Here is a 15,647-nt window from a genome sequence, read left to right on the forward strand (position 1 = left end):
CAAATGAAAACCATTTAAATCAGTATGCACGCGATTTTTTTCCATGCAGTGGTATGATTCATAGGGTTATTACGAATAGCCTATTTAAACTAAATAACAATGACTAGACAGATGTTGAGAGAGCGCAACTGTTCCGTAATCATGTTTTTTCTTTTTCTTTTACACAATAGTTTTCTCAAGAATTCATTACAATATCCATAACGAAAAATAAACACTATTACACATTTTATTCTAAATGTAAAAATAATTAATTTCGTGAATTTAAATGTCAAATAGGCTAAATATCCTATAGGCTATATTCGAACTATTTATATATTTGTTTTGAAATATTCGTTTGAGAAAAACTAAAAACTAAATAAATCGTACATTACACGAGTCTTTGTTAGTTTTGCAAATTAAAATAAAAGCAAAAACATGTAGCCTAGATGTTCGAGGGCTCTGGGCTCCTTTCAGACGGCGTTCAATGATTTTCTGAACTGTGCTGAGAGCTTGTCTGCATTCACACAAACACTTTCTGCGTTTGCAAACAATGTCCAATACATTTGTTCGTTCAATATTTTATTAAGGTCACGTACATAAAATCATATCAAAATCTTTAAAAGGTTTGAGTATTTTTACAACATCATTGGACAGTGGGACACGAAACAAGCCACTATGCGTCAATTAACTCGACACTCGATGTCGTTTTGACTGATGGTAAAAACAGACCATTAGGCTATTTATATATATATATATAAAAAAAGAGAGATCATCTTCTCAGGTTACTTGGCTTACATCACAAATCGACATTTAATATCTACAGTCTATAGATAGTATCCTAATAAAACACACTTGAAAATACTTTTGTGTGACATGCCACGAACAAGTAGGCTATCTCAAAAAGAAGAAAGGACACGTTCAGTCAGTTCATAAAGGCGAGAGATATTTCTAAAGCACCCGTTCGCAAATACATTAAAAATCACACATTTTGGGATCCCACATTACACTTAAACTTTTTTTTTTCAAGGTGATCTGGCTGGTTTTCCAGACACACACATGCTGTGAAAACGGTGATTTTTTTAAATTATGTTTCCCCTCAGAAGCGCTCGATGTCCACTATACAATAACGCTCGTGCTTCGATGACTTACAATGGATGCCACTGGACACAATGTACATTTACAATTATGCTAAAGTGACCAGACTTACACAGGGTGAATTATTTTATGAGGTTTTCTGAAGATATATTTGTCCATTTAAGTCCAGTCCACTCGATAAATCTCAAAAAGCCTATTTGTAATAATGAACACTCATAGTATGCACTTAATAACTTACTGAGGTAAAAATGAGCGCGCGGGGTTTTTTTTCAGCACGTGTCTGTATTAAGTGAGTTGACAGTCCGTGTTCACCTGGTTTTTATTGTGTTTCAGAGCAAACGAACAACAAACATCTCAACGGGGTTGTTTGTAATTACCGTTGATCTCCGCAGATATGTTTACCGCCTCAGCCCCGAGCGGCAACCGATCGCTGTACTCGGATCCAACCTCAAACTCCTCCTGCGTTTTGGATTGTGACTCGGGAATGGACTCAGTCACCACGCTGCCCTCCATGTCCTCCCCTTCTCCGTCTCCCTCCTCGCCATCAGCCTCGCCTTCTCCCTCTTCCAGCTCACTTGGGTTGAAGTTCTTCTCGGATCCCACAAAAGACGCCCTGGGGTGGAAATCCGTCGCTATTTGCTTTTCCATCTGATCTGGGTTTTGCGTCTTCATGATCAACTTGTAGGTCTTGCCTTGATACTTGTAGAGCAAATGGCAGCAGGTGGCGCCCAGCAGGGGAACGGTTGCCAAAGCTAGCAAAAAAATGCTAACAACCACTATAATTAGCAAAGATGGGATTTTCTTTCTAGTTGTGAAGACCACTTGGACTTGACAGTCCTGGCCCCCATAGGTGAGGCACAGGGTGTAATTAGTGCCTGGCTTGAGGCCCTGGAAGCGATAGGTGTTGAGGCCCTCCTCTATCTTGGACCACTTCACCACTGAATGTCCATTGCCAGTACCGACGCAAATGTACAAAATGTCCAGGGGTGACTTTTTGGTGGATGTCTGGAAAAGACTAAAAGGCTCTTTATTCACAGTTTGGAGGTCTTGTTGTTGGCTGAGGTGAATGTTTGACTTGGCGTTTGCCATCTGGAAAGGGTTCAGCTGAACTTTGGCCTCAGTTTCTGAAACTTCCAAAGCAATAACCCCGAAATCAAACGTGTACTGTTTGAGTTCGTCCAAGCTGAGGTTGAAAGCATGGTTGGAGACATACTGTGTGCCATCATTTATTCCGCATTTGCCAACAAATGGCAAAGTACCGGTCCCTTCTTCCTCTTGCTCTTTATCCACCGTAATGAGAGATGTTCCGGTTGGAAGGCTCTTTGTCTTCTCCTCAGATTTGGGCCACATGCTAATAACGCTGTTTTTGGAGCCTTTTGAACCAAGTTTGTCTTCTGGTAAATGGCTGGATGCTTTTGGGTCCAGCATGGAATTGGTGTGCTTTTTGGTGCCTGCCACAACAAGTCTCACCGAGCGCTCGGCTTTCCCCATGTCGTTGACAGCAGAGCATGTGTAGTTTCCATCTTCTTTCTTGCTCAAGCGAGGAATGATCAAGGTGCCGTTTTGAAACACAAGGAACCTGGTGTTCGTAGGTGGTCCATTAATCGGAATCTCAATTTTCTCAACAATGGCTGGCAAAGGGAATGTAATTAGTTGGTTTCCAGCGTATATCTCCCATGTGACCGCAGGTTTAGGGGTTCCTTTTGTTTCACAGTAAAGCATGACCGTATATCCCTCATAGAGTTCAGTTTTTTCGATGTTTGGCTGATATGTGATGGACACTGATGGGGTTTTGCAGTCCAGTTTGGGCATGCTAGTGACCTGAGTACCTTTGAGGTGGGAAGGAGCATCGCAGACAATGCTGTTTTGCTCAGGGATGGAGATTGAGGATTTGTTGATCCAGTCCCTGAGCCACTCAAGGTTGCAGGAGCAGGTGAAGGGGTTGTGGAAGATTTGAAGGTGAGACATGGCAACCAAAGCATCAAACGTTCCTTGCACGATGGTGGTAAACTTGTTATTGTTAATACGGACCGAACGCAGTTCCTTCAGGTTGGCAAAGGTATCCTTGGGGATACTAACCATCTCATTATTGTTCATCTTCAACAACTGCAGGGCAGTGATATTGGTCAAGTCTTCCCATGGAAAATGCACGATTTTGTTGTAGCTAATATCCAAATTTTTCAGCTGAATCAACGGAGCAAAGGTGCCCCTCTCAATGGTGACGATTTCATTGTGAGCCAACCAAAGAGAGGTCACCTGGGTCACATTTTTAAAGTTTTTGGGTTTCAGCACTTTAATCTTGTTCGCTGAAAGATTCAGGGTGGTCGCATTGGATGGCATGCCCACGGGTACTTCCAGAAGTTCTTTGTAGGCACAATCTGTAAACTGGTGGTTTGATTTATCGGAGCATTTGCACTGCTCAGGGCAACTGTGCGCACTGCCAATCACTGCAGTCCCCAAGGCAATAAGCATCAGGTATTTGGTTGCCATTTTCAGCACCTGCCAAGCACACATGAAGGTGCAGATTAGTACAAATGATTTCTATATTTTTCATGCACAAAGACCAAATGCAAGAGCCATATGATAAAAAAAAAGAGTCATATAAAGTGATAACGCAAACTGACAGCTTTGCACATTATGAGGGTGATTATAAAAAAGCATTTGACGTTCGTGCAAATTTATTTTGAAAAGTTACCAAATGCAAATGCTTTTGTATTATTTCTTGTCTCTCTTTTTCAAGTTGTTGTCGACTAATTGAGATCAATGAGAGGAAACACAAAAGACATCGGACATCCCTGAGCGTCCTGCTGTGTTGCCGAACGGCTCGAGACCGGAACGCTTGGATCATGTCGCTGTCCCGCGTCCTGAAAACCCGCTTCACTTTTTAATCAAAAACAGTTTGTTTTGTGAATGTCTTAAACTTCTCGAGATTTGTAGCGACTGTTTCAACCTATTCGTTCGCTGAAAGTTTCACTTTTACAGATTCGAATTACTTTCTGAAAATGTGTACGCTTAAAAGGTTTAACATTAATAATGCCTTACCTGTAAGTGATATTCCTAACACTCGCGCGGATTTCAGTCAACACGACACTTGATGAAAACTAATAACAATATTTAATGCTCAGATGTCAATTCATCCCAAAACATGATGCAGCATTTTATATCCCTCTGGAAATCTCTGCTGTTTTGGTTAGCAGAAGGCAGAAGATGCATTTTAGTGTCCGTGTGAAGCTGAGCGGTCCAGAGGCTGTTTTCTCTTCGCGCTTGAGTTTGGACAGAATCCACTGCGCGCTCCCGCCTCCACAGTGGAAGGGGAGGGATTGTGAACGCGCAGCCTCTCCCTTCAATTCCGCATTAAAGCCATAGGGACCGTCCAGATGAAGGTTATTCATAATTCAGATACAGTTGATAATTTATATTATCTTTTCGATGTCAGTATTACCGATATATCCACATGATAGGCTACTTTTTCCATGTAACAACTATGCATTTTCTGTATACATTTTTCAGGTTAGTATTTTTTAGATCCATCATAAAATAGGCTTCTGTATGCACTAGCAACAAAGAAAAATTGGTCATAAAATTCTGAATTTATTTCTGCTTTTATAGAATGAAAACAGAAGAGAATGGCTAAAAAGGAAGTCTAGCTATTCTTGTATAGTGACCATCTGTTAAAAAGGAGCAGATGATCGTATAAATTGTTTTATTATTTGGGAGGCTGTTGCTATTTTTAATGTGGAGCATAATGTGGAGCATGTCATTACAGATGTCCCTAAATGTCCTTAAAGTGAAATTAGCTGTTATGAGCAAACCAGTGGGCATTAAAAAATAAAAATAAACAAGTGAAATGAGCTGCATTAACAATGGCAACATGATGGAGCTCAGCAACAGCTGAATTTTCTGCTTGTAATTGCGGTGACTTAACAGTGGAGCTTGCTTAATTTGTTGACATGTCTGGAAGGAGCCTCGCTCTTACGAAACTAAATACAATGAAAATGTGAATACACTTGACTTTTAAGGACACAGACGTTGTTTATGTCTGTTCATCGCCTTTTATTTTGTTGCGGTTTGCGGTGGTGACCACCGAAACCTTTTTATATGCTGCCATCTAGTGGTCATTTTATATACTTTTGTCTTTTTTGCAGTTGTTATTCGTTTTAGTAGATTTTTAACACGGGTTTGAATAGCCTACTTTACCTTATTTCAGCGAAGAAGAAAAACTACAACATAATGCATTGTTGGAAATTAAAGGACAGTCTTTATAGTAACCAATAGTATGCTGTACTTAAGCCAAGACCTTTCTTTTTTTACAGTCTATGGTTCTTTCCCCTTTTGTTAATTTTCCCTTTCTGTGATTTTGTTCGACTTTAATTAGTTAGTTCGGTGTTAACTAAAAAAAGTTTAATCGTTTTTCACAACTCTGCAACTCTATACTTCAACAGAAATGCAGTGTTCAATGCATTTTCCCATTTGGAAGTAGTAGCATAGGAGGATACTAGTACATTTATTTAAAAGTATTTACCAAAACAGCATAACATCTTAACATTTGTATCTCATATTAACTTTTTTTAAATCAGCCTACAGCAAAAAAAAAAAGTATACACTCGGTAACTCTATATGGCGTGCTGACTTGTGGATGTAGCTTCAAAATACGTTTTATTAAAATATAGGCCTATCAGAAACGTTTTTACATATAGGATCATGAAAATAGGCCATTTCTGATTCTCCCACAGCATGTGAAAAACAGTCTAAATCATTAACTTTCAATTTTAAATTCACCAATATAATAAATTCATCAACTAAAAAACATGCAATATTCCCACATGAATAGTAATTTATAGTAAACACTATAGTAAAGTGTATTATACTGTATATATTATAGTATTTACAACACTTTGTTAATGAATGCTACAGCATACTGTAGTTTAAACTGATAAACTGTAATAAATAGTGTATGCAGTACTTTAGTTTTTACTACAGTAATCTGTAGTGTATTGTAGTATAATATACCCTATAGTTGTAGAAAACTTAGTACAGTATTGGGTGAAGTAATTTGTTTATATTACTATAGTTGTTATATTACCACAGCAACTATAGAATTACCACAACAAATTAATTCAAGTACTTTACTATAGTATGGTTCAAAAATAATATAGGCTAGAATTTACTATAAATTACTATAGTATTTTTTCATGTGGGTTAATACACATGTTCTTTATTCTCACCGGAGTTAGAGGAGTGACAAAAACATTTACAGAACCTCTAGAACATAAGGATAGGGCTATTTATATCAGTTTTGTAATGGGTCTTTTATATTTTCGGGGAGCAGGAAGTGTTTGTTCAGTAAATCGAGTAGAACGTGTCGCGCGAACGTTCTATGAGCCGCTTATGTCGTCACAGTGGATTCAGTTTGAACTGAACTCGCGCTGCTTCGGTCTCACATCTGCTGATTCTGCTCTGCTGGTGACTCCATGATAAACTCATTACTTCTCTAAGTGGATTTCAGTCCTGGGTGTCAGATAAGACGAGACACACACAAACAGACCAGGATTAAAAAACACTGCACTGAAGGATGGAAAAATACTAAGTAAGAGTTGTACACTACAGGTAAGAGTAATATAGTACAGGTATGTGTTGTAGAGTTTGTAAGTGTTGTATAGTACAGGTAAGAGGTGTATATGTAATTGTACAGGTAGGTGGCCTCAGTAGCCATTTAAGTTTAACCTTCCTCAAAGGATGCCGGACCACCATTTTCACCTACATCAGTGCTTCCCAAACCTGTCTTGGAGCCCCCACCACTACACATTTTGTTTGTCTCTCTCAATTTACACACCTAATTCATCTCATCATTTCATTTGTAGACACTGTAAGATCTGAACTGAGTTTGTCCAAAAACAGAGACACATAATGTGCAGTTGTGGGGTTCGCAGGACAAATCTGACAAGCACTGACCTATAAACTTCTCAATGTAAGGCCATTATTCATATTAGAGGCTTGAGGTTTGTCCCTGAGGTAAGTTACCTGATTTGTCCATGGCTTCTGAGATACCTGTGGTGGCTGTCACTTTCTGAGGTCTCTGTGTTAGCCAACGCTCCCTGAGGTCCCTGTGACGGCCAATGCTGCTTGAGGTCTCCCCTGTCATGGCCAAAGCTCCCCGAGGTCCCTTTCATTTCCAGCCTCTAGTATGTGAAATTAGTAGTATGTTTGTATTCATAGTATTCAAAATGAAAAGTACATGGATACATATTTATACTTTATAGAACATAATTTTCTAATGGTCATAAAGTAAGCTCTGTCATGAAGCAGCGCATGTTGTGGCCACTGCCCCTGAAGTCTCTTGTTGTGTCCCCTAATGACGCTCACTGTGCACTTATCGGTGATATGTGCACTATAAAAATACTAACTTAGTTTCTAAGGTGTTCTAAAATACTAACTTTTTTCACTAACTGGAAGTGCATGTAATGTGCACATAATTTCTACATTTTACTGTTAAAAATATCCTTTTATGCCCAACAAAACCAGTCGTAATAGTCAAACTTTGCCTCAATTTTGTAAAATCAGTGTATTAAGTTGATGCACTGCAAAAAAATGGCTTATCTTACTTAGTATTTTTGTTTTGTTTCTAGGCAAAATATCAAAAAATTCTTAAATCACGATACTTTTACTAGATAAACAAAATCACTTAATATATTTAGTCTTGTTTTGGGGGGGTGGGGGGGGGACTAAATTAAGTGCATTTTTCTTAAAACAAGTAAAATTGTCTGCCAGTGAGGTAGACAGGGTGCCCCCCCCCCCCCCCCGGAAACAAGACAAAATATATTAAGCCATTTTGCTCATCTAGTCTGATTTAAGAATATTTTGACTAGAAACAAGACAAAAATACTAACTAAAATAAGCCATTTTTTTGCAGTGTGTGGTTATAGTTGTATTTCTGCTAGCAATGTAGTGTGTTCCTGAGTCCATGTCACAGTTGCCTGTCCTTGAGCCTATGCTAGAAAACACAGTACAAGAGCCACAGCGCAGGGCCACCTCAGCGCTGCGGCCGCAGTACAGGCACCCCTCAGCGCTTCAGCGTCAGTCCAGGACCCCTCAGCCCCGCGGCCACAGGTGTCCCTCAGTGCACAGGTAAAGCCTAAGCAGCCCTCAGTTCGCACAACCCAGACCACAAACCACCACAGGACCAACTCAATGCCATGGCCAACATACAGGTGCATTCAGGGCAGTTGCTAGGGGGGTTGTAAAGTACAGGTAAGAATTGTGGAGTGCAGGTGAGAGTTGTAGACTAAAGGTAAGAATTGTAGAGCACAGGCAAGTCCTGTGAAATACAGGTAAGAGTTATAGACTAAAGTAAAGAATTGTAGACTAAAGGTAAGTCCTGTGAAATACAGGTATGAGTTGAAAAGTACAGGTAGGGCTTGTAGACTAAAGGAATAAGTTGTAAACTAAAGGTAAGAGTTGTAAAGTACAAGTAAGGCCTGTCAAATACAGGTAAGGGTTGTAAAGTACAGGTAAGAGTTGTAGAGTACAGGTAAGTGCTGTAGAATACAGGTAAGGGTTGTAAAGTACAGGTAAGAGTTGTAGAGTACATGTAAGTGCTGTAGAATACAGGTAAGGGTTGTAAAGTACAGGTAAGGGTTGTAGAGAACAGGTAAATGCTGTATTATACAGGTAAGGGTTGTAAAGTACAGGTAAGAGTTGTAGAGAACAGGTAAATGCTGTATTATACAGGTAAGGGTTGTAAAGTACAGGTAAGAGTTGTAGAGTACAGGTAAGTGCTGTAGAATACAGGTAAGGGTTGTAAAGTACAGGTAAATGCTGTATTATACAGGTAAGGGTGGTAAAGTACAGGTAAGTGCTGTATTATACAGGTAAGGGTTGTAAAATACAGGTAAGAGTTGTAGACTAGAGGCAAGAGTTGTAGAGTACAGGCAAGGTCTGTAGACTAAAGGTAAGAGTTGTAAAGAACAGATAAGTGCTGTAGAATACAGGTAAGGGTTGAAAAATACAGGTAAGAGTTGTAGAGTACAGGTAAGTGCTGTAGAATACAGGTAAGGGTTGTGAAGTACAGGTAAGGGTTGTAGAGTACAGGTAAGTGCTGTAGAATACAGGTAAGGGTTGTGAAGTACAGGTAAGGGTTGTAGACTAAAGGTAAGAGTTGCAGAGTACAGGTAAGGGTTGTAGACAAAAGGTAAGAGTTGTAGAGTACAGGTAAGTGCTGTAGAGTACAGGTAAGGGTTGTAAAGTACAGGTAAAGGTTGTGGACTAAAGGTAAGAGTTGCAGAGTACAGGTAAGGGTTGTAAAATACAGGTAAGGTCTGTAGACTAAAGGTAGGAGTTGTAAAGTGTAGGTAAGTGCTGTATTATACAGGTAACGCCGGTTTCACACCGCAAGCGTGAGCGGCGCATGAGCAGCGTAAATACAGCCTTGCTGCAGCTGCAAACTCGCCAGAGTATTCACACCGGAAGCGTTTGTAGAGCGTGACGGCCGCAGCAATAAGAACATATACACTCTGATTTAACATATGCTTTACAGATAAAAATAAAATAAAAGTTAATTAAAACAGTGTACATAGAGTTCTTTATGTAAATAAATTCTTCTTAAAAATCGATTGTTCATGTTTCATTTATAATATACAAAAGGACTGACCAGGAAAGGTGTGTATATATGCAGAAGATTACATGCAAATTAAACATTTATATTTTATATAACTCTTATAATTTCATAAGTATAAACATGTTTGTTTAATGTATACTACAGTACATCTTGATATAGACATATGAAGAACATTTTTAGACTTCAGTCAAATTTGTCCATTTAATATTACACCACGGCGTTGAGAGGAAGCACATCCACCGTTTATGTACGTTTTGTACAAAAAAAAAAGACAGGTGATCACTGTACTAAGTGACTGAGCTACATAAAATAATCAATACATTGTTATACATATTTTAAAAATACAGCGAATGATGTTTTGATTTTTTATTTGTTTTTTTTAGTAGCCTAGTCCACTTTTCTCTATGGAACTGATTACAGTTAAATATGAAATTGATAACTTACCATCTGAAGAAACTGCAGAAGCAACTTCAACCCAGGCCTTTTCCTTCAAAGATAAGTCTTTGTAATATTTATTGGTGGGATCATAAAGCACTTCGTGTTTTTCGACCTCCACGATCAGCCTCGTGTCATCCATTGCTGCACATGAATGAGGTCAAATTGGGTACCGCTAGAGCCTATATGTTTATTTTCTATTAATTCAATTTTTTATTTTATTATTATTATAGTGCTTTATGTAATCTGCATTTAATTTCGTAGGGAGTTTTGCCTTGGCACTGTCGCCTTTGGCTTGCTCACTGGGGGTTTAAGGCACTGTAAGACTGCCTTGAGTTTCTGTCATTATCTGCTTCTTTGAGGTGCCTCCGTTAAGGCCTGTTCATAACCGCCAATACTTATTGCTATATACAGTAACATCAAATAATAGCAAAAAGATCTGCACACTGTTAATCTCCCTTTATTAAAAAAATTTAAAAGTGGCCAAAACTTATTTAACGTGTGTTGTGAAAGCAGTCTAATTTGACTGTACTGAGATAAAAGACTGAATGGCATGAAAACGCATCTGCAAGTTTTTTATCTTTATATGAAGTTAATTAAGCATAATATAACTAACGCAATGTTGACAAATAACATTACTATAACATAGTCACATATGCAGCACGACTAGTGACTAATTCACAAGCAAATGACTCTTATGATCTGGATATTTTAATGACCACAATGAGCAACAATGTCAGAGCCGCAGCCTAAGGTTGATGATACACAAGGCAACATTTTGAGCAACTTTGCCGGGCAGCTTTTTTTGAGCAATGTTTGGGCACTTTCCCATTGAGTCAATGATACTTTAGATCGTGGGCCCTGTGTCTCACCTGGTTGCCTGTTGACAGCAACATTGCCCAAAGTTGCCCCGGGTATCATCAGCCTAAGAGCCTCATCGTTTCAGTACAGCTCCAGTTCCGGCCTACAGCCGTGATCCCGATCCACCGCAGCTCCATATCAAGTATCATATTACAGCAATAAAACAAACAATGCAAACGTATTTTTGAATAAAGTGCAATTCTTCCACAATACACAAGTCTCCACTGTTATTTCCATCTTTTAAGGTTTCAGAAGATGAAACCTCAGATTGATTGATTTCCTCATATTGTATTTTGTTAACATGAGACAAATTCACACTGTAACAACGACAGTTTCACACTGTATTACTAACTTGAGTTTATTCTGATTGAATTTTCATAGTATTCCAGAGTTGGCATTAGATATCAGTAACCAAAAAAAATCACATTTATTTTATTTTACTTTTTGTTTTGACTTTAATCTAAAATTGAAACAATGAGGTCAATGTAATTGCAGTCTCATAGTTATGTTGGGCATATCTTACATTCACTCTTTGGTCTGCTGTTTTAAAAATAACATTCTCTTGTGTTCATAAAAGTGTGTAACACCCTTCCATACAATGATCATGACGTATGGGTAAAACTCACAAAACCTTCTCAGGGATTTGGCATAGACGGTAATTTAATATATTTTCCTAAAGCAGTCAGTAGTAGCGTTAAAACAGACAGGTGCTGTAGACGGTGACTTTGTGACTGATCTCCTGAAGCAGTTCTTTCACAGCCTTCTCCAGATCCACCAGCTCATTGGCCTTGTCCTCCAGCAGCTTCTGATTTTCATCATAGTTCTTCTCAAGATCTGAAATTGTAAGTGAGAACATTAAAAGATTAAATTGGAGCCAGTTGTGTGATAGTTCTTTTCTAATGCTGATGCAGTAATATTTGCTTCACAGGAATTAGAGATGCAGTATTGATGTACTTTTCAGAAGCTGGAGTTTGTCGCTGGCTTGTAGCAGCAGATTTTTGGCTTCCTGTTGGAGTTTCTCTGCTCTTTTCTTGGCCTCTGCCACTCCTTCAGCTTTCTGTGTGATCAGCTCCTCAACACTACTGTACTTGTCCTTCAGCTCTGAATCCAGATCCTGCATAAACAGTCCACAGCACAGGAGGTTACAAACGCAAAAAACTTAATACCAAAGATCATCATGTCCAGGTCATTCATGCACCTTTTTGAGCTGCTCAGCCAGTGCGTTGATGCTATCAGCCTCTTTCTCTGTGCTGTTGGCGCTGGTGGAGGTGTTGAGAGCCTTTTCTTTGAGCAGAGCTACATCGCTTTCCAACTTCAGGAGCCTTCGGGTGGCGTTACTCAGTTTTAGCTCGGAGTCAGATGTCTCAGACTCCACCTTTTGTACAAAAGAGTCACATAAAGTGGCCTCAAATATCAATTCCAAATTGCACCATATTGATAATGACTAAAGCAAGCCTAAAATTGTTCCCTTGGAACAAATGACTGGTGATGTAGACTTACCGAGACCAGCAAGTCTTGCGTTCCCTTGATGTCAGCCCTGGCCTGTTTCAGTGCCTCGGTTACTGAACTCTGGGCACGCTCAGCCTGCTGCAAGGCCTCCTTCACCATCTCAGCTGTGTTCTTCACATCTGTCGCCTCCTTCCTGTGAAAACCAGAGAATATACAAACATGTTGTTCAACGAACTGGCCAGTAGGTGGCAATGCTACCACATTCCACAGATATGGTGCACTGTAGTGCAATGGTTCTCAACCAGGAGCCCACTAGAGGGCCACAGGATGACTTAAGATAATTAAAATCACAAAATTACACAGCCTAACATCGAAATTAAATCCGATGCGTGTTTCTTGCTAATTTTGGGGTGCTTGTTCCAAAAATAGTTTTGCTTTATGTCACGTTTTCCTACCAAGTTTTTTGCTTTCAACAACTATTTGCAAGACGAAGAAGTCTTGTATTATTGTATTACTATTTCATGCCTAATCTTGATTTTTAACATTTTGACATTTAACTGACTTTGACATTAATTTGACTTATTTTATAAATACATGAAGGCTGATACATCCATTTAATAAAAAAAAAAAAAAAAGGTACATGATGGAAAGTTTTATTGGTATTTTTTTAACTTGGTATCATATTGGGCCTTTTTTTGCCGATCAGCAAAATTTTATTTATACTAATATCAAATATAAATTAAATTCTAAAATAAATAATGAATAAATAAATAAAATAATTTTTCTTATTATCTGTTCTATAACTACTGTTGTTGTTTTTTTTAACTATTATGGTTAATTAGCGTGTCAGTAATCCTAGTTTCTGTTAATGGAAAAGTTTGAAAACTTGCAGTTTTGTTATAATTACAGTAGAAATACTGAAAATATCTTACAAATAATATGGGGAAGGGGAGACTTGAATATTATGTTGGACAACGGTGGACTTCGAGTCAAAATAGTTGAGAACCACTGCTTTAGTGTCTGATGACATTTTTGAAGCATTAGAGGCACAGATCCCATGTTTTTGCATGAACTATCAAATAAATTATTGCAGAAAATGAAAAGAAAAATTAACCTAGCATGCAAAATACAAATTTTGATGTTTATTTGATGGAAATAATAATCACATTTGGTAATGAGGTTGCAAAAATCGGGGCAAGTGCCTACTATATGAAACTGTTGTAAATGACTGAATAAATAAATCTCAGACCTGGCCTTTCGGGCTTGTTCCAGCAGGCTTTCTGCTCTCAGTATGTCAGCAGCACTCTGATTGAGGATGTCCTCGACTTCTGTCAAGCTGCCCACGCGCTCCCTGATCTCTGTGGTCAGGTTCTGCAGCTGGGCTGGAGTGGTGGGCATCTGCATCTGCAGAACATCATTGGCCACAGCCTCAATGCTTTCCAGGTCCGCTCCATCTTCTGTAGAACCAGATAGAGTAGGAGTTCAAATTCAAGGACTTGATCATCCAAGCAACCTATCTCAACGAAACCTGTATGCGTTTCTTACGAGTGAGGAAGTCTCGGATCTGTTTGATGAGTTGTCGTAGCTCCTCGTTGCTTCCATCCACACGCTTTTTGGTCTCATTGGTATTTGCCAGCACTTCTTGAGCATTAAGCTTTGCTTCATCTGCTTTTACCTTTGCCTCTGACACCTGAACATATAAATTAAAGAAAAATCCTTTAAATCCTACAATGAATACACAAAAGCATTCAGCAGTTGTCAAGTGCTTAACAGTGAGAAGATCCAAACAGAAGCATATCTCTACAAAAATGCATTGCAAAATCTTTTATCATATCAACAGCAGATACAGTATCAGCTGAGAAACCTCACCATTTTGGAGAGCTTGTCCACTTCCTCCATAGCGCTGATAATCTCCAGGTCAAAGTCCTTGGCTTTCTGCCAGGCATTGTGGGCCAGCGTGGTGAGGCCATCACATCCCTCTCCTCCACACTTCCTGTTTCCTTCCCCATCCACACAACTCAGGCCTCCGCAGGGAGAGTCGGCACAGTTCTCTGAGCCAGCTGGACTGCCACATGTCTATCCGGAGAGAGATCACAAAGTTAAAACTGCTGCATAATATCATTGCGTCTGCTGCACCCATGGTACTGCAGCAAAGTTCCTTGATTATTACGCCGGAATGAGAGTATAGTTCCTAGCCATATCGGCCTAGAAAATCACAACTTTTCATTTTCCATCTGTCTTAGTACACGATGTAACTACAGAAGAGTCAAGTTTTAAATAGGAAAAATATCGAAACTCTTTGGTCATTTTTGAGTGAAATGCTAACGGTCTAATCAGATTCAATGATCTAAGCTAAGCTACGCTAAAAGTGCTACCGCCAGACCCGGAGATCGGCTAAATGGATTCAAAAACGGTAAAACTCAACTGTTTGTAAAATGAGCCTATTTCCAAAAAGGTGGAGTGTTCCTTTAAATCTGATTACGTAATCCAGATTACATGTAATCAATTACTACCCAGCTCTGCATGCAGATAACTAGGGTTGCATATGTACAGTCAACATTCTCTCGAGTGTTCATAGACCTGCTTTGACCATTTCAATATGGTGAATAGCTTATGTATAGCGGCCAATGGAAACAGCTGATAATAAGGCATCTACCTTTACATTTCTATGGTTACTAGGGATGTTCTAGGCATAGATATGAATATGTATATTCCACATTCATCTGCCATTTTAGAACTTTTGGAAAATTTTGAAAAAGTTCGGACACTTTTTGGAATTTTGTAATCCAACTTTGGAAACCAATTACATGTGAATTCATATATGCGTATAACTACAGTTGCAGACACACAATCAACTTGCTCTCGAGTGTTCACGGACCGACCTTTACCATTCCAATATGGCCGACGGCTTACATATAGCGGCACACAGAAACAGCCACTAATGAGGCATCTATGTATTTATATTTTTGATTCTAGGTAGTTGCAAACTCACTGCTATGCAGTTGTTAGTGTGTTCTGGGAGTCTGATTACTGGCCCAGCCCTAAGACTCTATAACACTCTGGTCTCTTGATATTACTAAGGTTTTCACTTGTTTTATCATCCGCCAAGCAAAAACATAAGTCCAATCAGCAACAGTACACCTATCTTCAACGAGCCGCACAATTTGAGAAATGTAATAGAAAGTTTAGAATATTATGTGACAAGAAGTCAAGT

At 39.0% G+C, this 15,647-nt stretch overlaps 2 protein-coding genes across 2 annotated transcripts in view; both read right to left on the bottom strand.

Annotated features, from left to right (window-relative positions):
* Positions 1-547: 547 nt before the first annotated feature.
* On the bottom strand, positions 548-4,357 carry islr2 (immunoglobulin superfamily containing leucine-rich repeat 2). Its single transcript, XM_079414845.1, has 2 exons — positions 4,117-4,357; positions 548-3,573 (listed from the first exon to the last, which is right to left on the bottom strand). Exon 2 carries the CDS (start codon positions 3,562-3,564, stop codon positions 1,429-1,431), a length of 2,136 nt encoding a protein of 711 aa, XP_079270971.1. The 5' UTR covers positions 3,565-3,573; positions 4,117-4,357; the 3' UTR covers positions 548-1,428.
* Positions 4,358-10,821: 6,464 nt separating this feature from the next.
* Positions 10,822-15,647, bottom strand: part of LOC306868423 (laminin subunit beta-1-like) — a gene marked incomplete at its 5' end in the record, with an annotated part of 36,710 nt that continues 31,884 nt past the window's right edge. Inside the window, 7 exons of the mRNA XM_079414576.1 lie at positions 10,822-11,818; positions 11,939-12,098; positions 12,183-12,359; positions 12,485-12,626; positions 13,683-13,890; positions 13,979-14,123; positions 14,303-14,509. Coding sequence (XP_079270702.1) covers positions 11,679-11,818; positions 11,939-12,098; positions 12,183-12,359; positions 12,485-12,626; positions 13,683-13,890; positions 13,979-14,123; positions 14,303-14,509 — 1,179 coding nt within the window. The 3' untranslated portion in view covers positions 10,822-11,678. The remainder of the gene's footprint in view (positions 11,819-11,938; positions 12,099-12,182; positions 12,360-12,484; positions 12,627-13,682; positions 13,891-13,978; positions 14,124-14,302; positions 14,510-15,647) is intronic.

The sequence above is a fragment of the Barbus barbus genome, assembly GCF_936440315.1.
Source record: "Barbus barbus genome assembly, chromosome: 50".
NCBI lineage: Eukaryota > Metazoa > Chordata > Actinopteri > Cypriniformes > Cyprinidae > Barbus > Barbus barbus.